Source organism: Pavona decussata, unplaced genomic scaffold (assembly GCF_977016875.1).
Source record: "Pavona decussata unplaced genomic scaffold, jaPavDecu1.1 SCAFFOLD_58, whole genome shotgun sequence".
NCBI lineage: Eukaryota > Metazoa > Cnidaria > Anthozoa > Scleractinia > Agariciidae > Pavona > Pavona decussata.
The window spans coordinates 1,183,750-1,207,133 of NW_028145480.1; the positions used below are offsets into that span (position 1 = coordinate 1,183,750).

The 23,384-nt window shown below is 39.9% G+C and overlaps 4 protein-coding genes across 4 annotated transcripts in view; 3 read left to right on the forward strand and 1 right to left on the reverse strand.

Annotated features, from left to right (window-relative positions):
* The window catches only part of LOC146479533 (lectin-like), a 311,213-nt gene that overhangs the window by 19,255 nt on the left and 268,574 nt on the right, over positions 1-23,384 (forward strand). The window lies entirely within an intron of this gene.
* Positions 968-4,469, forward strand: LOC146479534 (lectin-like). Its single transcript, XM_085110383.1, has 3 exons — positions 968-1,399; positions 2,467-2,581; positions 3,603-4,469. The coding sequence occupies exons 1-3, from the start codon at positions 1,049-1,051 to the stop codon at positions 4,001-4,003; spliced, it is 867 nt and encodes a 288-aa protein (XP_084966509.1). The 5' UTR covers positions 968-1,048; the 3' UTR covers positions 4,004-4,469.
* Positions 6,998-10,636, forward strand: LOC146479535 (E3 ubiquitin-protein ligase TRIM71-like). Its single transcript, XM_085110370.1, has one exon. It carries the CDS (start codon positions 7,292-7,294, stop codon positions 9,554-9,556), a length of 2,265 nt encoding a protein of 754 aa, XP_084966496.1. The 5' UTR covers positions 6,998-7,291; the 3' UTR covers positions 9,557-10,636.
* On the reverse strand, positions 17,588-21,684 carry LOC146479536 (E3 ubiquitin-protein ligase TRIM45-like). The gene has a single exon (XM_085110358.1). The coding sequence runs from the start codon at positions 21,186-21,188 to the stop codon at positions 18,939-18,941; it is 2,250 nt and encodes a 749-aa protein (XP_084966484.1). The 5' UTR covers positions 21,189-21,684; the 3' UTR covers positions 17,588-18,938.

A 23,384-nucleotide genomic window follows, 5' to 3' on the forward strand; every position in this document is an offset into this window, starting at 1 on the left:
TACTTACTAGCTGGTATTAACCTGGAGCAGAAATTAATAGTTAAAAGTCGAGAAACATTTCAAATTTTAAATTTCATGTAACTCCCCAGGCTAGAAGCTTACTGATGTAATCGTATAATGCATTCCTGTGAGGGATTGAAACAATTTCGGTAACCTTGCAATCTCTGACATAATCAGAAATAATTTTGCTGCCATAAACCCGCCTTCTCGTTTATAGTTCAATCATGAAGAGTCTCTTACATAAACACCGGTGAAATTGTTCAAACTGTATATCATAAAGGGTAACAGGGAGGCAGAATTGTTAATGACTGGTACGAAAATAAAATTGAAACGGCTTATGTGCCTTTTCTTGCCAGTCTTGGAAAGCTAGCCAAAATAATTATTGAGTTCCAATTTGGAGGTGAAATGTTTCCAACAAAAAAGTCTTTACGATTGCAAAGAAATACGCTCAAAAAAAAATTTCAGCTCTCTTTTCAGCTCAATTTTTCGCAATAAGACTTTGAAATACTTTTATCTGAGAATGATTGTGCCGAAATCAGCTCTTTAATAGATACCCTCTCTCGGAGTCTCTTTTTTCTTGGCAATCGCCATATATCCTTTTTGAAACTCTGCCTTTTGTTAGGCTAAGTATACGCCGCATACGTGGGAGGAATGTTTCATGAAACCCATATTATATGTGGGCCAAGTATATATACTTGTGTTTGTACGTAATTTTTGTAAATTTCTTTCCATGCAGTTTTGCCTCCCGCCTCAACCTAACCTATGCTAATAGCGTCATAGCGAGTTGTGAATTTTTCCTACAACCAGAATATTAAAAAATAAGCCGGGTCATTGTTGTGAGCATTTGTTCGCCGAAGTCACCAGTTTTCATTAACCTCCTCAAACACAATTAGAACGCATCCGGCGCCCTGCCAATTCGTCATCAATTATGCATTAGATAATATTGATAAAGAGAGGAAGAATAAGAGAAAAGTAACAGTTCTCGAAACGCACCCTGGCCAGATTTCTTGTCCGCGTACAATTGCAAAGAGAAAAGCCAACTGAGATCATGCCGTCTTTTTCTACCGTCTTTAATATGTGTTTATTCTACCATTTTGCTTTCCTAAACGAAGCGAAAGAGGTTTGGTTTGAATCTGCCGATACGTTGATTCAATTCGACAATTTCGTGGAACACAAGTTTCACTATCTGGCAGTGCCGAACAAGATAGGAACAATTAAAGTTCCTGAATTAACCGACTGCGTATTACAATGCCTGACAACCTCAACGTGTTTTTCGCTGAATATAGCTTCTACGTCAGACGAAAAAGGAATATTTTGGTGCGAGTTGTTGTCTGCTGACATGTTTAACATTTCCCATAGTTTCAGAGAAAACGCATCTTCCCATCATCTCTCCAGATGGGTAAGTTAGCAGACTTTGTTATTAATTGATGTCCATGTTATCCACGAGACTACGCGAAAGCGAAAATTTATCGTTAAAAAGAAAACAGTCATTTTTAATATTGGTCAACTGGAAGAAATAAGTTTCGGCAAATTCGCAAATGTTAGTGTCGCAAGTGCCTCATTCAAAAGACGAGAACTAAAGTTGTGTAGAAAGTTTTCTCTAACAAAGGTACCAACCACATTGTCAATAAAATTTCACTCGGTAGGTATAAGTAATTTCACGACCATGACATACTGAAGCAATTTCGCGTGGATTAATGTACGATTTGCCATTTTAGGTGAAGGTAAACTCGAAAGGAATTTACTAGTCAGCGAAAACGAATATCGTTAGTAAAGATTTGCTAATACACACAAACATCATCACATGAGCCTAGTGAGTTAACTATATCCCACGAATCTTCTGTTGCTCAGTGGTACGTAGAGCATCCAGTCGAACTACAAGGTGCAAAGGTTGGAATCCTGCTGGGAGAACTCGGATTTTCTTATCCAAGTATGTTTGTGTCACTGACTGAATAAACACATCTATCATCATTTATCATTGTTTAATCTGCGCTGGGAAACAACCACGTACTCAACATTAGAGCTTTCAATGGAGAAGGAATATTAGTGGTTCGCTCGATTTACTATCCCTATGAATAATAACGGACTGCTCTCATGATCGCAGTATACTCGTCCCAAGCTGCCAGTGCACCTCGTGATGCGTTCGACTAATGAGAGGCGCCTGGAGTAGCCTGTGAACAGGCTCCCGTAGCCGGATAGGGCGAAGAAAATGGCGAAGGAAAAGGCCGCTAGCGAAGCGAGCCGAGTGAAGCTGGCCGAGGGGGTCCCTTCTCCTCCCCCCAGGCTTTTTGTTAAAGTAAAAAAAAAAAAAAAAAAAAAAAAAAAAAAAACTGAAAATCACTCTTGCGTTTTAGATTATTTACGACTCACCTTAGTTTGTTTTTCGTAAGTTTTTTTTTTAATATTTTGTTTTTGTATTACTTGATATGGATTTAATTTTCACAATTGTTATTTACACTATTTCAGACACCTTGCTTGGAAAAACCGTGTCAGAACGGAGGTTCCTGTATTGCAAATTACGACGATGATTCCTACAAATGCCTTTGTGCATCAGGAGCTTATACCGGAAAACATTGCGAAAGTAAGCAAACTATGAAATTTGTCAAATTTCAGTCTGTAGTTTTAGGAAACTTGTTTGTTTTTGAATGGCACTGCAGTCTTGGTTCTCTCACAATATTTCATTGGTTTGGTTGGGCAAAGGATATTAACATAGGTAGGCTTTTATGCTATTTTTGTATTACATTTCTTATTGTAATGACATCGTTATTAACGAAAATATATCGCCAATTATGTTATACTTAAACGTTTTGGGCGTTCTGACCTTGATAAGGCTTGATCCTATGAACAGAAAAGATTGGCACGGAAAAAAGACATTGGTCCTCTTAACGTACCTTGAACATTTCCTGTAATCTTTTAAAGGAATGAAGAATGTCGGAACAGCAAAAGGAACAGCAAAACATGGTTTTCCGAGAAGTTCAACAAAGTTTTTATTAATTCATTTGTTTCTTTGTTTCTTCTTTTGGATGAGATTAGTATGGGACAGAGGATTGCCTCACCCTACCGTTTTGTGAAAAATGAACCTTAGTTATCTTCCCAGCAAGTCACAGTGCATATCCCGCCTGTAACTCTTCACATAGTGCCGGATCGGCCACGGCGACTCCTCTTTTTAGCTATTCATCACTTTCTGTGTGGCTGCCCGTAGCCGTCGCTGCCACGAACACCAAGATTAGACGCCACAGGATAAATGCACTTTTTAAAATACAAAATGGAATACGAACGAAGATGGACAGATTACAAGTTATTTACAGTGACATTAAACAAAGTCGAAATTAGAAATACGCAAGAAAGAGTAAAATGAAAAAGAAAACACGCAAAACAACGCGAAATGAACAAAGCCAAGTTGGTCTGATGGCAGATCATTGTTCCATCGCTTAGCGGTCTAATTTAGGTTATTGATTTAGTCACCGGGACGAGAAGAAAGGAAACGGTGGCAAGCTTGCGAATCCCTGGCCAATAACAGCATTGTACAATCCAAAAGGGTCATAGGCCTCTCTCTTTATGTAACATCTCCTCACCGAACTAACTTAACTTTCACCTTACAGCTCCAGCTTGCAACCTGACAGACGGATGGAGGTGGTTCAACAACCGCTGTTACAAATTTGTCGAGACTAAAGCGACATGGCGGTCGGCCAAAGCGCACTGCGACAGCCTGAGTTCCCAGCTGGCAACCATTCATTCAAAAGAGGAGAATGACTTTGTCCACTCGCTCACCTCTGCCTCAGGGAATAAAACATGGATAGGAGGAAACGACATCGCCAAAGAGGGAAGATGGGTCTGGGTGAACGGAGAGACCTGGGGCAAGTACACGGCCTGGTCTTCTAATCAACCTAATGGCGGCGTTAATGAGCAGTGCTTAATGATGTATCATACCAGTGGTAAATGGAACGATTCCAAGTGCAGTCGATCGTACTTTTTTGTTTGTAAAAAACGAAGTCGGAATTAAATCTCAGGGTTCATTTTGTCCTGTGACAGTGAGGAGCTAGTGAAAGTGGGTGATTTTCAATATAATGTTTTAAAATTGGCGAAATGCCTACAAACATTTTCTAAGACTATTACAAGCTAGTGACAAAATGTTACAGTTTCCATAATCTAAATAACTGACAGTTACTTAATTGACGTCTCGAGGTTCACTCTCAAGTTGTGCGGGGAAACATCCACATATTTTCCACTCATAAAGCAGTGAACGATACCCCATACTTTTTATGCCTAAAAAGCCTGGTGTAATCTCAGAGGACCGTGATTGTTTTGTAACAGTGTGGGAATTAATATTCTCCGGTCGAATACTGTCTTTTTCAATACGTTTGAGCATTTTATGTTTGTGTCAGGTAGTAGCCTCATGAAAAACCTCCCACGGACAATTTATTAACATGGTTTTAAAAAATAGTCAGGCGCACGGGCGCAGTTGCTCGGGGGAAATATCTCCGGGTGCTGGACAAACTCTTTTTTAAAAGTATTCTTGGATTAATCATGTCTTAAACTTAGATTAAAAAACTTCATTTATCGTTTAATTACCTTAAATCTAAGTCCAGTACTCATTTAAGTAATCTTAAACTTAAATTAATCATGTCTTAAACTTAGGTTAAATAAGTCTAGGTTAACGTTAAAGGCACTTAAATCTAAGTTTAGTACAATTTAAGTTAGCCTAAGCCAGGTCTAAATATTTCATTGAATTTAATGTTATGGTTAAGAGAGCTTTAATACCTTTACTCCTCTATTAAACATGACTTAAACCAGCGAAAATTTTAAAAGGGATTTAATATGCTTTTGAGAAAACTTTTAACTTAACGGTTCCAGTCTCTTCTGGCGACCTATCGCTGGAAAAAGAGTTGATGACTCTGGGTACGAGATTGAGTTTGACTGTAGTGGTTATGAATACCGCGCTGATCTAAGTCCCTTTGTGGATATTTAAGAAGGAGAGCTTAATTAAAAAATGACGCGAATCCACGTGAGCAAAAAACCACCCTAACTGGGTTCTTTCTCCCTCCCATTCGAATATTTAGAAAGGGACTATAAGCAGTCCCCTGTATAAGAGGCATTTCACCAGGCAATCACTTCTGAAATGATCTGAATCACTGATCACGACGACAGTCTAACCTTCAGGAGGTCGTTCTATCAAGACCACAATTCTGAAACCTGGAATACAGTTGAACCTCCCCACAACGGCTACATTGGGGACATAAGAAAGTGGCCGTTGTTGAGAGGTGGCCGTTATTGGGAGGTAGAAGTGTGTAATATGACACCTTTTTTCGGGAAGTGCAGCATGTTTATTGTGCCAAGTTCATGCTTAATGTAGCCTATAATGGTAATCCAATCTTAAACAATACATATTTAGATAAAATACACAATAAAACGTTTATAATTTTTTGAATCAAAATGTTAACAAGACGAAACCAGTAAGGTTGGCAACATTCGTTCTAAGTACTGTAGTCCTGATTGTAGACAATTTATGCTTATATACTGCAGCATGTAAATGGAACACAATCAAAATACATATACCATTAAAATGGATACAATGGTATCAAGCTGCTTGTCAAATGCTTGTGCGACTTGCACTGGTGCCGCGAACATGATGTCCCTCCAACCAACTTGAAAATAATATACGAAAAACAACAACAACAACAACAAAAATAAACAAACGAACAATTTAAACTGCGAGTACAGTCGATAATTTTGTCCATTTTTATTTCCCTCGCGACACGTTTCCTCGCGGAAGGTGACTCTCTAGCGCGCGCTTGTATTCGCCGGATAAAACTCTCCAAAATTAGCGACTACTACTCGTAGTGTTCTCAACTGACTCTCAGCCTGACGTATGTTCTAAATATGTTCTAGAGAAGGTTCTTACAAAAAAGTACTGTATTTGCATTTAATTTTTGTTGAATTGAAAGACTTGCTGCGATTAATCATTGACGCCCCAAACGGATCAAAATTCGTGACCATTCTTGACTTTTTCGTCAGTCACTGAAAAGACTGGCCGTTGTCGAGAGGTTATTTTGGCAGTTGGGGACGCGCTTAAGTGGCCAATGCCGTTGTAGAGAGGTTTAAACAAGAGCTAATATATGGACTGTCCGGGACAAAAAAGGGGCCGTTGTGGAGAGGTGGCCGTTAGAGGAGGTTCGACTGTATCTTGCTTATGATTTCCAAAAAGTTAAATATCAACTCAGTGATACAAAAGGAAAAAAAAAATACAAAGCACTATCAACCTTACCTTGCATGCTTCGAACACTCGTGCAAAATTCTTACTGCGTCGATTCCAACGTTTTTATAATTATGAAATCATCGCTGACCAACTCCATTCCCCATTCCCCCTTTCCTTTAGTAACGCCCTTTTATTTCTCTGGAGTGTTTTATTTTGTAACACGAAGCTTCGCAAATCGCGCTAAATTTCATACTCAAAAACACGGCATTTTCACAGAATTCTGTTATTATCGATTTTCTGGAAAGTGAAAATGTACCGAATGATAGTTTGAAAATGTTTGATTTTGGGCAACATTTGCCCTTAATATATAAAACGCGGGGTGTGGGGGTGGGAAAAGCAATCACTTTCTTTTCAATCAATCATCCTCAGAAAACAGGCATCACAGGGTCAAACATGTGATACCCTTGTCGTTGATCAATATGTTTCATGCCTTTGCATTTTGAGGTTAATTTATGCCAAATCGTGATGAAATAGGTTACGCCTTAGCTCATTTCTCAGAAAACACTTGAATAAGTCAGTTGACCTGCGTCAAATCACGTCAAATCACGACAAGTCACTGGCTCAATGCAGTCTCAGACTGTAGTCATGTGTAGTGGTTATGAATACCGCTGATCTAAGTCCCTTTGTGGATATTCAAGGGGGAGAGCTTAATTAAAGAATGACGCAAATTCACTCGAGTAAAAAAAACCCCAATTGGGTTCTTTTTCCATCCCACTCGAATATTTAGGAAGAGACTACAACATTAGCAGTCTCCTGTACAAGAGGCATTCTATCAAGCTATCTTCTGAAGAGATCTGAATCAACTGATCATGATGACAGCCTAAACTTCCGGAGGTTATATTATTCTATCAAGACCACAATTCTGAAACCTTGAATGAACTTAGAAGTCAAAACATCTTACATGGCGCTTTCTGATTGGTAGAAATCTTAACCATCCGCAGGGTTAAGTCGACAAGTCTTGTCAAGACCTCATTGTTTCAGTAAGACTTTAACTGGGTTACTCCAAAGCTTCTTCAGTACTTTCTTTCATTAATAATGGATATTCAAACCTTGTTGAACAATCTTCATGAAGAAGTATCCTGTTCTGTTTGTATGACCAAGTTCACTGATCCAAAGCAGCTGCCATGTTTGCACAGCTTTTGTCTTCACTGCCTGCAAAGGATTCAACGAACGAGCGGAAATCGAGAGACCATTTCATGTCCAGAGTGTAGGCAGAACTTCAGGATCCCTGAAGACGGTGATCTTAACGCTTTGCCGACAAACTTTCGAATCAATAGTTTGTTGGATGTGTTAGCCATAAAAGAATGCAACATGAGCGGCGTGAAGTGTGGAAATTGTGACAAAAGAAGCGGAGGAAGTAGTTCGTACTGCTTTCAATGTTGTTCCTTCTGGTGCGATGAATGCATCAGCTCCCACAATTTCATCAAAGTCTACAAAGAACATTACGTGCTGGCGCTGAAAGACTTCCAAGATCGAGACTTTGAGAACATTTTAAAGCGGCCAGCATTCTGCCAACAGAAGCACCATGAAAGGGAAGAGCTCAAGTTCTTTTGCACAGATTGTAAAGTTGCCATTTGCAATTCATGTGTTGCTACAATTCACGAAGGTCACGCTAAAATGGTTTTGGAAGAGGCAGCTAATGCGCGAAAATTAGAACTGAAGTCAGCAATTGAATATCAGAAACTAGAGGCACAGAACATGATGGCACAAATCGAAAAACTGGATGAGAACTGTGTGACAGTTCAAGAACAAGCTGCTGGAGCTAAAAGGGACCTGCAGCAGTTTGTTGACAGCATGACTGCAATTATGGAGGCAAAAAAGATGAAATTCTGTGATGGAGTGGAGAACAAAGTGGAACAATATCTCAAGAGAGTGGGAATGCAAAAGCAAGAGATTGAACAACAAGTAAAAATGCATGAATCATCAATCGAGAAAAGCGAAGTACTCTTGAAGCGAAGCACAAGCGCTCAAATCATGCAGCCAAATGAACTTCTGGACAAACCATTTAGGAGGCAAGGCGACCAAGTACGAGACACATTTGACCCTGATAAGTCTGATAACATAACTTCTCCTTTGTTTCATTTCGTAAAAAATGAAAAGTTGTCCGATCATGTAAGCGTCGAACAACTCGGCAGTTTCAAATGTTTTCTCACTAATTCTATTCCACAACAATCAAGTGCAACAGGGAAAGGGATCAGTGAAGCGACTGTTGGACTTGAAGCACAGATTGTCGTGACAACAAGGAACGCTCAAGGAGAACAACGTTACGAAGAGCGTGACTGCATAACATTGGAAATCACAAATCGTCAAGGCCATGACTGTGTGACTCAAGCGCAAGTCCAAGATAACAAAGATGGCACTTACAAGATCAACTACTTTGCCAAAGAAACCGGGACGTGCCAGGCATCAGTGAAGGTAAATGGAGAATATGTTCGTGGCAGTCCTTTTCAAGTTCAAGTCAAACCCAGACAGTTCAGACCCATGCTATCTTTTGGACTGAAAGGTTCGTCTGCTGGAATGTTTAGCAACCCTTGGGGGGTAGCAGTGAACGAAGGAAATGAGATTGCAGTGACTGAGACTGGTAATCATAGGATCCAGGTATTTAGTAGTAATGGAACCCATTTGAGGTCTTTTGGTAAAAAAGGTGATCAGCAGGGAGAGTTTGACTGGCCTGCTGGGATAGTTTTTCTTAATGACAGTATTATTATAGTGGCTGATTGTAAAAACCACCGCGTTCAACTCTTTAGTGGTCAGGGTGAATACCTTGGACAGTTTGGAGTAGAAGGAAGTCTTGATCACCAGCTTAAGAATCCTCATGGTTTGTCCATTGACAGTGATGGCAACATTATTGTTGTTGATAGAGGAAATAAATTAGTTAAGGTCTTCTCGCATGATGGTCAGGTTTTTTGCCACATTGGCACAAAGGGGTCTCTCATCGGCCCATTTCACTGTATCCAACATGATAACTTTCTTATAGTATCAGACCGAGGTGATCATTGTGTCAAGGTGTTTAACAGGGAGGGGAAATTTCTTTATAAATTCGGAGAGAAGGGGGATGGGGACGGGGAGTTTAATGACCCTAGTGGTCTGTCAGTAAACAAAGCAGGTAACCTGATGGTTTGTGATACCAGCAATCACAGAATTCAGGTATTCGAACTGAATGGAAAGTTGGTCACCAAGTTTGGAACAAAGGGCAGTAAAATGGGAGAGTTCAACCGACCACTCTCTGTAGCAGTCATGAACGATGGTAGGATAGTTGTGTCTGACAATCTCAATCATCGTATTCAGGTGTTTGCATAGGTGAACATGAGTTGTATATTCAGTCCTCTGGATATGACGTCTCTAAAGGGGCATCTTTTAGTTGTTTTAAAGGGGCACTGTCGCTGAGACTTTTGCTGCCGATATTTGATCAAAGCTACTCAAATATTTAACACAGGACCTTTTCTCTAACATGAAATTGTCTGTAGAGCAAAAAAGAGGAAAGTATAAACCGATTTCTTCAAGGAAGAACAAAGTATGAATAAGTTTTTTGCAGTTTTTCAAAAATACGCATGAACAACTTTAAAAAATTGGCCATTTTTTTTTCAAGTTGTAATCCATTTCCATCCAAGCCATCCGCAGCAAACGATTATAAATACTAGCTTATTTAATTACTCGTAAGGTAATTGTTAACATTACTGAATCATTATTTTAACATATCCATCGATACAAATGTTTATTTAAAGGCACAATAAATATGGGTGACACTGCCCCTTTAAATGTCTAAATTTATGTGCGAAACTTTACTTGAAAATAAATATCACATCTAAGTACATTCACTGAATAATAAATCATTTTAATTATTAAAGGGAGGGGTTCATGGTTCTGCGCATGTCCATGAGTCAAACTACTCTTTTGCCTTTGCTCGCTACGATCCAAGCCTGTTTTTAATTTAATTCATTGTTTTTGAACCATTCGGAAGGGAATAGGTAACTCGGGTGGTAATTTGTTCATATGATTGCGTTATTTCGCATGCAAATAACTGTAAACACATCAACCGTGGAATAAATCCTACAGGTCAACGCTAAATTATCGACAATATGAGTACAATCCACAAACATTTTCTGTGAATTTTGGTCATCAGTCATTTTGCTTGGACTAATTATAGAGTGTGATTACTGAAGTACATGTAAGTGGGATTTTTAAGGCCATAACGTTGATAAGAAAGAGAAAAAAGCATTTAAATTCATGCACATGCGCTGAAATCTGAACCCCTCCCTTTAAAGTCATAGGAATACCGTAGCTCCGGGGCAACCAACGGTTCGTTTCTGTGAAGTATCTGTTCGGAAAGATATTACCCGCCTCACAAATTCAAGTTAAATTGTGAAAAAAAAAAAGAAACGTTTTCTTTAGCGACAGGTCACTGAAACTTTCGCAACAATTCAATTCAATTCCATTCAATTCAATTTTATTCACACTTATTACAACGAAATACAATATATTTTATAGTAAGAAAAAATTAAACGTGCAGAGCAGTTTATTGAATGATTTTACCTTCTACGGAAGAAGTGCGTAGTGGCCAAAGGAGCAAGGCTTTCGTGTTGGCCACTACCTCTGTGCATTTAAATAAAATAGGGGGAAGTAGAACTGAATTTATAATACTGGTCGAAGAGCTACAGTAAGGAAAAAAGTGTTTACAGCAAATATATAAATAGTATACGTTATTTTTTTTATATTATTTATGTTTGGCTATCAAGTAGAAAAAGTTTGTATTCCTTCTTAAAAACATTGTAAGGCAGACACTAAACTTCCATTGGAATTGTTTCCCAGGTTTGTGATGCCACTACTCTAAACCGTGCTAAACCATAATTAGTTCTAAAAAATGGTCTCTACAGGTTTTGACTAGTGGCAAATCTGGTATTATATTTATGGATATCAGAAGCTAGGGAAACAAGATCATGGAGTGCAGGGGGTTTTTCTTTCAACATTGAAAAGCTAATTCGTATTGTTTTCGTTGTTAAAAGGGCGGAAAATGACCAGCTATAGAATTTTCGGGAATGAGATTCTGTTCCATAAGATTAGTCGGGCAGGTCACACTGTGTTAGCCTACACAACGGAGAGTCTTTGTAAGTACTTTTGGAATGAAAGGGCGCGCGAGGTCATACGGGCACTATGATGCGCAGCAATACTTGCTTTCAGAAGTATTCTAGAGCTGTAAAATGAAATATATTAGTTAATTTAGGGAAATTCCATTGCCAGTATTTTCTTTCTAGTTGTCGTCGGTTTTTAGCTAGAAAGGAACGGGTGAAGTAAATATTCAAATACCTTACACTTTTATTAGAAAAAACTTTCTTGTAATGGATTATATTCAAACTGACGCAGATTGAAACAGGGTATTAAAGTTTAATTCAACTGTAACCTTTTTTCTCTGACCTTGGTTTTATATTAGAATGTTCCGTTGCAGTAAACTAATGTGGGTAAACACTCGTTTATTTTATTGATTTTCATGTCCGATCACTAAACAGCTACCGCCGGAGCGCCTTGTCGAGTTATTGTTAACTTCGACGCGCGACAGACAGTCTGACAGACAGACAGACTGACAGACAGACTGAGTGATAGTAAGAAAGAGAAACTTTATCATACCTCGTGACGTCACATTTAGCATAAAGGCAAACTGTTTGTTGTTGTTTCTTAAGAAGTAAAGAGATAGTTGGAAGGATGGCGAGACCAAGCAGCATTGAGTCATTTTAGCTTGCGTAGCCGACGGTTTGTTGACTCCAAGGCAAAATAAACCCTTATACCATCGTCGGAGACCCAGGGGCAGTTAGTCGGGTAGCAGTCGGGTAAACTTTTCTGGCCAATCAAAAGCGGGGAATTCAAATGCTTCTGGAACTGGTTCGGTAAGAGTAATTGCCCAGGGGCTCTCCCGTTCTTACAGTAAACTTTCGCCCACGAAAATCCCTGCTACCCGACTATAACTGCCCCTAGGTCTCCGAGAATGCCCTTATACACGACTAAATTTTCTTTGCGGTTAGTAGCTGGTTAACGAATTTCCCCTCTAATAAAAAGAAAGCAAACAAAGCTAGACCAAGAAAGTAGTGCACTCTTTCAATTTCTTCAACTTGAATAACCACCCCAAACTTTCACTATACATGCGTTGTGAAGACCACGTATAAGGAAAAAAGACATTGCCGTTAACATTTTGCCCGCCAAGAGTATAGGTTCTATTCTATACTTTCTTGCCGGTGTCCTGTGGACGCAAAAAGATGGCGCTTGAGTGGCAGGTATTATGGGTAATACTCCTTCAACATCCGTTTTCTCATTCGTGTCCATTACTACTAAATACCTGGATCCCATGGTTACCAGTCTCAGTCACTGCAATCTCATTTTTTTTTCATTCACTGCTATCTCCCAAGGATAGCTAAACATTCCATCAGACGAAACTTGTTGTCCAAAAGATAAAACGGGTCTGAACTGTCTGGGTTTGATTTGAACTTCAAAAGGACTTCCACGAACATGCTCTCCATTTACCCTCACTGATGCCAGGCATCTTCATTTTCCGGTTTCTTTGGCAAAGTAGCTGACCTTGTAAGTGCCATCTTTGTTATCTTGGACTTGCGCTTTAGTTGCACAGATATGGCCTTCACGATTTGTGATTTCCACTGTTACGCAGTCACGCTCTTCATAAAGTTCTCCTTGAGCGTTCCTTGTTGCCACACCAATTTGTGCTTCAAGTCCAACAGTCGCTTCGAAAATTGCTTTCCCTCACGCACTTGATTCCTTCGGTCTGGTTTTGGTTGGGAAATTAATGAGAAGGCCGATTTGTTCAGCGCTTACATGATGGAACAACTGCTGATTTTTCACGAAATCAATCTCCGGCGAACTTTAGTCGTCACGGTCAGCTGGCCTTTTTGATAACCTTGTATCTGAAATGGTTTGTCCACAAGTTCATTTGGCTGTACGATTTGAGCGCTTGTGCTTCGCCTTAAAAGTATTTCGCTTTTCTCGATTGTCGTTTCGTGCATTTTGAGTTGTTGTTCAATCTCTTGCTTTTGCACTCCCAGACGCTCGAGATATTCTTTCACTTTGTTCACCACTATATCAAAGATTTTCACCTTTCTTGCATTCATGATTGCAATCATTCTGTCAACAAACTGCTGCTTGCACGTCACCTTTCCCTCTAGCGGATTGTTCTTGAAGTTTAACACAATTTTCATCAAGTTTAACGATTTAATTGTGCCATCTTGTTCTGTGCCTCTTGATTGCGATATTCAATTGTTGACTTCAGCTTTAATGGTCGCTTATTTGCCGCATCTTCCAGAAGTGTTTTGGCGCGTCCTTCGTGAATTGCCGCGATACATGAACTGCAAATGGCAACTTTACAGATCTTTAACTCTTATTTTTCGTGGTGTTTCTGTTAGCAAAACGCTGGCCGATTTAAAATGTTTTCAAAGTCTCGATCTTAAAAATCTCTTAGAGCCAGTGCGTAATATTTTTCGGGATCCGGGATTTGGCTCATTTTAAGACAGGGATTCGGTATTTTGGAGGAAAAGGGGAGCGAGATTCGGTATTGTAGTTATAAACAGGACACGGGATCAGGCGATTTTACGAAACGGGATTCGGCAAATGTTACTTTAAGAACCGAGATTTGCTTCGGACGGGTCATATTGCCACTCAGAATAGAGGGAAACACATCTGAGGGGCATGAATTTTTGAAATAATCTAAAAAAAAAGACGAGGGTGATTTTACGATTAGGGTAATATATTTTTCCAATATTTCGAAAGGCACGGCCTTTCTCGGCTTAAGGGTATGTTTGAGACACCCTAAATAAGAGAGGCCTTGCCTTTCGAAATATTGCAAAAATATATTTCCCTAATTGTAAAAGCAGTAGACTGTTCACAGCCCCCCTATTTTTCCGTGGGATTCTCGAGACCGGTACGCTTCGATGGAACCGCCGCCATCTTGGTTTGTAATAGGGAGCGCGATCTTCCCCTCCCCCACTATACTAACACCCACTCCCGCTCCCCTCGGTAGTTTAGACACTCTCCCCAGATCGCGCTCGCTTTTACAAACCAAGATGACGGCGATTCCATCGAAGCGTACCGGTCTCGAGAATCCCACGGAAAAATAGGGGGACTGTGAACAGTCTATAAAATCAGCCTCGCTATTTTTTAGATTATTTGTTCTACAATTTGTTGCTGATTAGATCCTTTACTGCAGGATACGGTACTTTTGTCTTGTCGCGGTAGTCCTTCCAAACACAGTTACTGGTTTTTATTCAATTTTTCAAAATTTTCGAAGGGAGCATGCCCCCAGAAACCCTTAAAAAAGTAGATCTTTTCCTCATCCTAACCCTTCCGCAATTCATTTCAAACTTTCTGTGTTTCGGTCTTAAAGCGAGGGAATTTGGACAAGCCAAGGAAAAGGAAATTTTACCTTTGAAGGAAAGGACTTTTACAGATTCATGACCAGGATCGGGATTAGCCCATAAAAGCAAACGGGACTCAACGGGATTGGGGGAAATTTTTGGTCAGGATGGCGGGATTGAAGAACCCTATTGTGGACCCGCTTCTTTGTTAGCTTAAATGCCATTATGGAAACTGATACAATTACCACACCAAAAGGAACAACACTGGAAGCAGCATAAAGAGTTTCCCCTTCTTTCGTCGCAATTACCACACTTCACGCCGCTTGCATGTCATATGTTGCATTCTTTAATGGCCAACACATTCAACAAACTATTAATACGAAAATTTGTGGACAAAGCGTTAACATCACCATCTCCCGGGATCCTAAAGTTCTGCCTACACTTTGGACATGAATGTTCTCTCGAATCCGCTCGTTCGTTGAATCTCTTGGAGGCAGTGAAGGCAAAAGCTGTGCAAACATGGCAGCTGCTTTGGATCAGTGAACTTGGTCATACACACAGAACAGGATACTTCTTCATGAAGATTGTGCAACAAGGTTTGAATATCCATGATTAATGAGCGAAAACACTGAAAAAGCTTTGGGGCTAAACACAAACACGCCAAAAAAAAAAAAATAAACGAAGTCTTAAACAATGAGGTCTTGTTACTTAGCCCAGGAGATGTTGAACTTTAAATGCCTACCAGTCACAAAGTGCTACTTAAGATGTTTTGACTTCTAAGTTATTGCTCTCATAATAGATTGACCTCTTAATAGATTGACTTTCGAAAGTCTAGGCTACAGTCTTGAGTCAGATCTTCAGTTTCCAGTGCTTGGAGCTTGGTGAAATACTTCTATTACAGGAGACTGCTCACTGTCTCTTTCTAAATAGTCGAGTGGGAAGGAGAAAAAACCCTACTGGGGTGTTGTTTAGCTCACTCGCGTCTTTGTTTAAGCTCTCCCGTTTGAAACTCCACAAAGGGACTTCAAGATCAGTAGAATTCATAACTACTACAGTCTGAGTCTTTGGAAATTGGACAATGATTGAGCCCGTCACTTGTCGTGATTTTGCGTGTCGCAATTCAATTTGCAGCCGGTTAACTGAACCAAAACATTAGTTTTTTTTGAAGTGTTTTCTTAGAAATGAGATGAGGCTACAAGCTATTTCACACGCAGGATTTAGCATAAATGAACCACAAAGTGCAAAGGTATCTTCTAACAACATCAACACTGATCAACCACAAGCTTATCACATGTTTCAGTGACCCTGTGATGCCTGTCTTCTAAGAACGATTGATTGCACAGGAAAAAAAACATCCTGATGTTTTGAGAATTGCGATGAAAAAAGCGCGACGAGTATGTTTTTAGTTCATTCACTTTAAACAGAGTCGAAGAAACGAAATGCTCTCTTAGGCTCTATTGATGAGAATTTTTTCGCCAACTTAGTAAAGAAATCAACACTATGAACATAACGGGAAAATATAAATGGCTGAAATAGCAAAAGTAATTGTTTCTGCCCCTCCGGCCCTCCGGCAATCGGTCGTCCATAATTCGTAGTTGCTAAAGTGAATTCGATTCGCTTTCGCTAAACTTTATTCGCTGTCGCTGATAAGTTGGATTCGTTATCGCTAAATATCAATTCGCTGTCGCTAATTTCAAAACTGCTGACTTTAACCATGGGAAAATCGATTCACCGAGGAAAAATTTACCCGAAATTTATCTTGCGTTTCACTTTCCCTCGTTGAAAAGGTCACACGTATTGCCTCAGGCGGCTCTTCTTTGGGATTCAGGCTGTTTTTGGAACAAAAATAAATATTTTGATTAGGAAAAAATCAGATAGATTACGAAATGAAGAAAGAAAATCGTGGAATATTCAGGAAATTGAGGATTCAAAAGCGAATTATACTCACATGATAGCTCTAAATCGCGCCATCTAAGCCGCGTGCACGTCAAAAATGCACTTTTGCTTTACTTCAGATGGATTAAACTGAATAGTTTCACAACACGATATAATTCCAGATCTGTCAACAACGTACATGCCGACAAGCGCCGATTGGTTTATTTGCATGCATATGATTTCCTGTTTCACCCATTCTGCTAGCTGTGATGAGCAAATCTTTTGTTCTCTTGACGGATCCCATCTCCGTTAGGCGAAATGTAATTTACATCTCGGGAAAAATTCGTTACACTGACAAATTCAGGTTTCCCGTGAGTAGAGTGTCATCAAGTCACCTTCCCCCTGCCTTGATTGGAATGAATGTATGTCAGGACTTCAATTAACTTTGTGCACCTCTTCCCTGTGCTATTATGATTATTGGCAAGACGACAAGGGCCATGAGAATGTGTTTTGGCGAATCGTTAGGGGAAAGTGCAAACCCAAGGATGGGAAGGGGAATGGAGGTGCTGTAGGAATGCAATCGATTCTTCTCATTCTAGATGAACCGAAGCTACGGTGCCGGTCCTGATGTTTGATATGGCCAGCTCAATCTATTCCTGCCATACAAAGGCTGACCTCGCAGTAAAAGCGGCAGTCAACACTGGTTTTCATACAGGTCATCCAATGCCTCCTCCACAAAAGTAACACTTCGACTAAATAAAAATAATACTTCACGTCATGCTAAACATTTCCTTGTGCCTAATTTAATGCACACTAGCTTCATGTAATTTCTCCTCTTCGGCACAACCAATTTAATACAGAACGATATTTACCTGTAGATCGACTGTCGCCGGCGTACGCTCGCACACTTGATTCTTTGTGAGGGGCTCTATTGTCTCGCACTTCTCCCAGACACTCTCAGTTGTCGAAAGCAAATGCGCTATGAAAAGTTTCCGTCGTGTCCCATTTGGCATTTTTGTTACAGCGCTTTTCCTGTCGCATTCTTTAAAACTAAGTCTTGATTAGCTACAGCAAGCTTCTCAGTTGCCGAATAAATGAATGAAATCAATTATGGCTTCAAGCTCTTGCTTTAATTCAGTTTCACTGAGTTAATGCTGAAAATATTATGATATATTTGCACCTTTCTATGCTTTAATCCTCCCAAATGTAACTACAATTAACAAAGTAACTGTTACAAAATTGTTTGAATGTTACGGAATTGATATACATCACAGCTTACTAGTTTAATTAAGGCTATAACTCATTAATAAACAAGACTCCTGTCACAGGATTTCATTGACCCTTCGCGCTCTTTCACTTTTACAGCTCAGAGTAGATTATGGAACACAATGCCAGCTATACTCCTTTAAAGGCTTTACAAAGTTACTTTGCCAACGCTACGATGAAATATACTATAGATCATTTAAGTTTCTTGCGATAACGATCTACTTTCTTTCGCTTATCTTTTTACGAGTAGTTTGGGAGGGCCACTAGTCAAGCAGTCAGTTGATTAAATAATAAAAGACCAAATAATAAAAGCTTTCTTTCCGTGAACCAAACTGATATATTTTTCAACTCATTGTCCAGTAAATTAAGACCAAACAGTTTCGAATATCTTTGGTAATAAAAGGACGTTCTGAGCGACTATACCTAGCTCCTTGAATTGTTCTCAGCAGAGATTCAATGTCTCAGTCTAGGCACATATAATTCACTTTTCAAGTGGTTTCAGTCTTAGAGAATCGCCTACAACAAAACTTTGCTGACCATCTGCCTTGGAAAGCCTTTCAACACAATCCTCGAACAATGAGTTGAAAAATACTTCTAGTTGTTCTCAAGTCTTTAAAGTAACCCTTTAATGCCTTTGACCCTTCGTTCTTGACGATTTCACAAACTTTCTCCAGGACATGAGTCGCATTGTAGTCGATTAATTTTACAGGACATTAAACCAAGAAGGCACTTTGGACGCTAGTCGATGGTTAAACGGTGACTCGATTTCTGCTTATGTAATTGATTGAAATTAACTGTCCCATGGAGAATTATTATTACATCCCGCGGAACCATCTTCTAAAATAACAATGACCTAAGACATCTTTGTTTGCAACATGGAGCTTCAGACATATCTCCACAATTATTGCAAATTCATATTAAAACATACTGTTAAAACAATGGGAAAATGGAATGTAAATAAATGGACGACCCTTTGTCGTAAACAATGGTGGAGACGTTTCTACGGATTTTGAACCATGCTTGAAAACGTATAACTATGTTACTATCCCTGCCATACCACTAAATATAACAAGTAATATTGACAAGGGTGCAAATCTTCGATTGATGTGATCTTTTATAGGATTGATACCGTCCCAGCTTTTTGCAATACGACCAAGACACTCCAGCCGGCGGTGCTCGGACCAATACCACATCTATTCAAAAATCTGGACCTGATAGTTATTGAGGTCGGATACAACTATCCTTCCATCACTAAGGACCGCTATGGAGATTGGACAGTTAAACTTTCCTCTCCAGCTGCCTCCTGATCTAAATTTTGTCACAAACTTTCCGCTTAGCTCGAAAACCTGAATCCTGTAATTCATTTTATCACAGACCATCAGCTGTCCGGCTTTGTTTACTAACAAGCAACGCGGTTCATTGAACTCCCCGTCTCGAGCCCCCTTCGTTCCAAAGCTGTGCATAAAATTTCCCTCCCCGTCAAAAATTTTTATGGAATGATCACCATTGTCTGAAACTATAAAGAAGGTCCCATATTGAATACAGTGCATTGGGTGTAGCAGAAAGCCCATTGTGTCAATTTTACGAACACATTGGCCACTATGCGAAAATATTTTAATTAATTCGTTTCCTGAATCAGCGACAATGATTTTGCCATCACTGTCAATAGATAAACCATAAGGGGCCCTTAATTGATGATCGAGACTTCCTTCTCCTCCAAACTGCCCAAGGTATTCACCCTGGCTACTAAAAAGTTGAACTCGGTGGTTAAGAGTGTCCGCCACTATAATGTTATCGTTATGAAAAGCTATCCCACGAGGATGGCTAAACTCTCCCTGTCGATGACCTTTTCTACCAAAAGATCTTAAGTGGGTTCCATTACTACTAAATACCTCGATCCTATGGTTGTAAGTATCAGTCATTGCAATCTCATTTTTTTCATTCACCGCTACTCCCCATGGCTTGCGAAATGTTCCAGTAAGCCAGCCTTTCTGTCCAAAAGATAGCACGGGTCTGAACTGTCTGGGTTTGACTTGAACCTCAAAAGGACTGCCACGAACATGCTCTCCATTTACCTTCACTGATGCCTGACATGTTCCGGTTTCTTTGGCAAAGTAGCTGATCTTGTAAGTGCCATCTTTGTTATTTTGGACTTGTGCTTTAGCTGCTTTGGTTGCACAGTCATGGCCTTGACGATTTCTGATTTCCACTGTTACGCAGTCACGCTCTTCGTAGCATTGTTCTCCTTGAACGTTTCTTGTTGTCGCAACAATTTGTGCTTCAAGTCCGACAGTCACTTCGCTGATTCCTTTTTGACTGGCACACGATTGATCCGCTTTGGTTTGGCTAAGACAAGTTCTGAAAGTTCCGATTCCTTCAGAGTATGTTTTTTGCATCAATGCTCCGTTTTCGATGAAACTTAAGTGACGAAGGCCTTGAATGTCACTATCGAGTTGCTCTTCGGCTTCATCAACGATTCCTTCCGGAAAAGATATGTCTGAACGTAAAATATCAATGTTCGTGCTTCGTTTCAACAAGGTTTTCTTTTTTTCGATACCTTCCTCAATCGCTTTTGCTTGATCTTCTTCTTCGCGCTGTTTAATTTCCAGACGCTCCAGTAATTCATTCCCTTTGTTTTCTAACGCAAGAATTATCTCGTTTTTGTGCGTTTCAATGGCTGTGATCATTTTGTTTGCAAACTGTTGTGCATTTTGTTTCTCACTATCTAGTTGTGCTTTAATGCTGACACAGTCATCTTGTAGCTTAATGATTTTGTTTATCTTCTGAAGCAATATTTGCTCCTCAATTTCGATCGCAGACACAACTTGCATTCTCCTGTCTTTCGCTCCTTCGTCCACAACTATCTTTGGGTGAGCTTCGTGAAGTGTTGCACTACATGAATAGCAAATGGCAACTTCGCAGCTCATACAAAAGAACTCTAATTCTTTCTTCTCGTGGCCTACCCTTCCACAAAACGTCGGCCTCTTTAAAATGTTCTCAAAGTCTTGATCTTGAAAGTCTTTCAAGGCCAGTGCGTGGTGTTCTTTATTGGCTTTCATGCCATTATGCAGACTGATGCAGTCATCACACCAGAAGGAGCAACACTGGAAGCAGTAACAGCTTTGCTCGCTTCTTTTGTCGCAATTTCCGCACTTGACGCCGCTTGTATCGCACTCTTTGATGGCCAACACATCCAACAAACTGTTTATGCGGAAGTTTGTGGGCAGAGAGTTAAGATCACCGTCTCCAGGGATCCTGAAGTTCTTCCTACACTCTGGACATGAAATGGTTTCTCGAATTCCGCTCGTTTGTTGAATCCTTTGCAGACAGTGAAGGCAAAAGCTGTGCAAACATGGCAGCTGCTTTGGATCAGTGAACTTGGTCATACACACAGAACAGGATACTTCCTCATGAAGATTGTGCAACAAGGTTTTAATATCCATGATTGATGTAGAAGAAAAAGCCTTTGGAGTTGAACACACCTTGAAACAACTGAAGTCTAAGTCATGAGAACCGTGACCTTACTCCGAAATGCTGAAAATATCTGCCAATCAGAAAGCGCTTTTTGAGGTGTTTTGATTTTTGATGACAAGTGTTGCGAAACTACTGTATCCAACATTTCTAAGAATTGTTTGGGATATTTTCACCTCCGGAAGTACTGTCATAGAGTGTTCAGATATTTTCAGAACAAACAGCTTGGTGAAATGTTCCTTGTATTATATTGCCAAATGTCTGCGGTACGTAAATCATAGCTGGTATTTATGCTTATTTTTCAGTTGGCTCGGTTTCCTTTGTTCTTTTCGGTTGAATATATTCAATAGCCCCTGTTAATTACAAACTGTCTGAAAAGCTGGGTGCGGCTTTGGTTGTAAAAGGGGAGGGCGGGGCTAAAAACAATAGCTGATAACAACGGACGAGGGGATTATGACGAGAGGGAGGGAAATATATATTCCCCCCCCCCCCCTCGCCATATACCGCTCGACTTATTCCCCTTATTTAGTAATCTCAAACATTTCAACGAGTTCTTAAGCGTTTATTATTAAAGCAAAAATGAACAACATAACTTTTACTACTACTACTACTAGTTATTCAATAACAGGCGCAACAACAAACTCAAACTCATCTTCTTGTCGACTACTAGTTGGAAGGGAGGTTCTTTCATCGGCGACCACTCATTCCATACTCGTACTGTCCCACTGGTAGCTTTCTTTACATTTGCAGGAATACGACCACTAATCCGTTCAGCAACGGACAGTGTAAGAAGTTTTCGGTTAAAAAGACTTCATTTTCACAATCGCTCATCGTTGTTTCCACACGGAACGATAGCCGACTGTGCACTATTTCCAAAATGTAACAGCAGCCGCTCAACAACGTATAGTGTACTGAATGCAGTGATTATGCAAGAGTGACAAACATGTTTACCACGCATACCAGCAGACAAAAGCAATTGTTTATACAAATTGTTGTGTGAATAATCCAAAGTTCAGAAAACAGTTGAGAAAAACATCTTTACGGCCGAAATCTCACTCCCTACTACTGCCATTAAAAAATGTTATGTATTAGACTTCCACCTGGTATAAAATAAGCATTTAATTATTTAAGGTCCTTGTTTCTATTAGGAATCCTCACCAACCGAAAAAATAAGCATGTTATTGACCTGTCCCTCGGGGATATGTGATATATTTCCCTCGTGGCGTGCCCGAGGGAAATATATCACATATCCCCTCGTTCAAGGCCAATAACCCTTACTTATCAGTTTTGGAATTAGGACCATTTGGACCTGTCATGAGTGTGGTTTTGGACACGAATTGGAGCTTGTGTGTCAGCGAGCTGTTAGCTTGAGTGGTCCTACATGTGAGATGTTTTTTATATGACCTATGGGCAAGCTTATTCATGTCTTGCGAAAGCCCTTGTTATCGGTACAAATAAATACTACTTATCCAATCACCGAGTAAATATAGTATCTTTGACCCGTGATGTTAGATTTCTACGGATAATTGGTGTAGGAAAACATCTTGGATTTCTTAGAATTATGCTATAAATAGCTTGACGTATATCTTTTCAGTTTATCCAGTTTCATTCAAAGCCGATGAAATGAAACGCTAGTTGGCAAAGAAAGAACAGCCCCCAGGAAGAGCACGTGGTCACATTTCGTGCGACCTAAGAACACTGTCGACCCGGCTAAACAAGATGGCGTGGTTTACAGGTTTCCCTGTGAATGCAGTTAAGTCTACATTGGGGAGACAGGGAGATCTATGCACGAGCGAATCAAAGGGCACGACAGGGATATACACTCAATGTATAGCACAGGATACAACAATTGGTTAGCAAAACGCTAACCAGTTTAATCAGCGATTTATCAAGCAGTGAGAAGCGAAAGCAAAACCCATGGCCAAATGCACGTGCGTATTCACCGCGCTTGACATCATTTACGGTATCTGCCTCATACTGTGAGTGGTTTATTGCAGTATCTGGTTTTACGACGCCCAATTGAAAAGCATTCTAGCGCTGTTCAATACTAAACCTCGGTTAAAAAAAAATGGGTGAAAATCGGTCATCGTAAATACATCCGGCTCCTTATCTAGTCGATCAATCGATGTCAATTATTTATTTAGTGGTGCTGCGATCGATAATCACAT

Coding starts and splice junctions, on each gene's coding strand:
- LOC146479536 (XM_085110358.1), bottom strand. CDS start 21,188: ATGGATATTAAAACCTTGTTGCACAATCTTCATGAGGAAGTATCCTGT.
- LOC146479534 (XM_085110383.1), top strand. CDS start 1,049: ATGCCGTCTTTTTCTACCGTCTTTAATATGTGTTTATTCTACCATTTT. Junction 1,400..2,466: donor CCCATCATCTCTCCAGATGG/GTAAGTTAGCAG, acceptor ACACTATTTCAG/ACACCTTGCTTGGAAAAACC. Junction 2,582..3,602: donor TACCGGAAAACATTGCGAAA/GTAAGCAAACTA, acceptor TTCACCTTACAG/CTCCAGCTTGCAACCTGACA.
- LOC146479535 (XM_085110370.1), top strand. CDS start 7,292: ATGGATATTCAAACCTTGTTGAACAATCTTCATGAAGAAGTATCCTGT.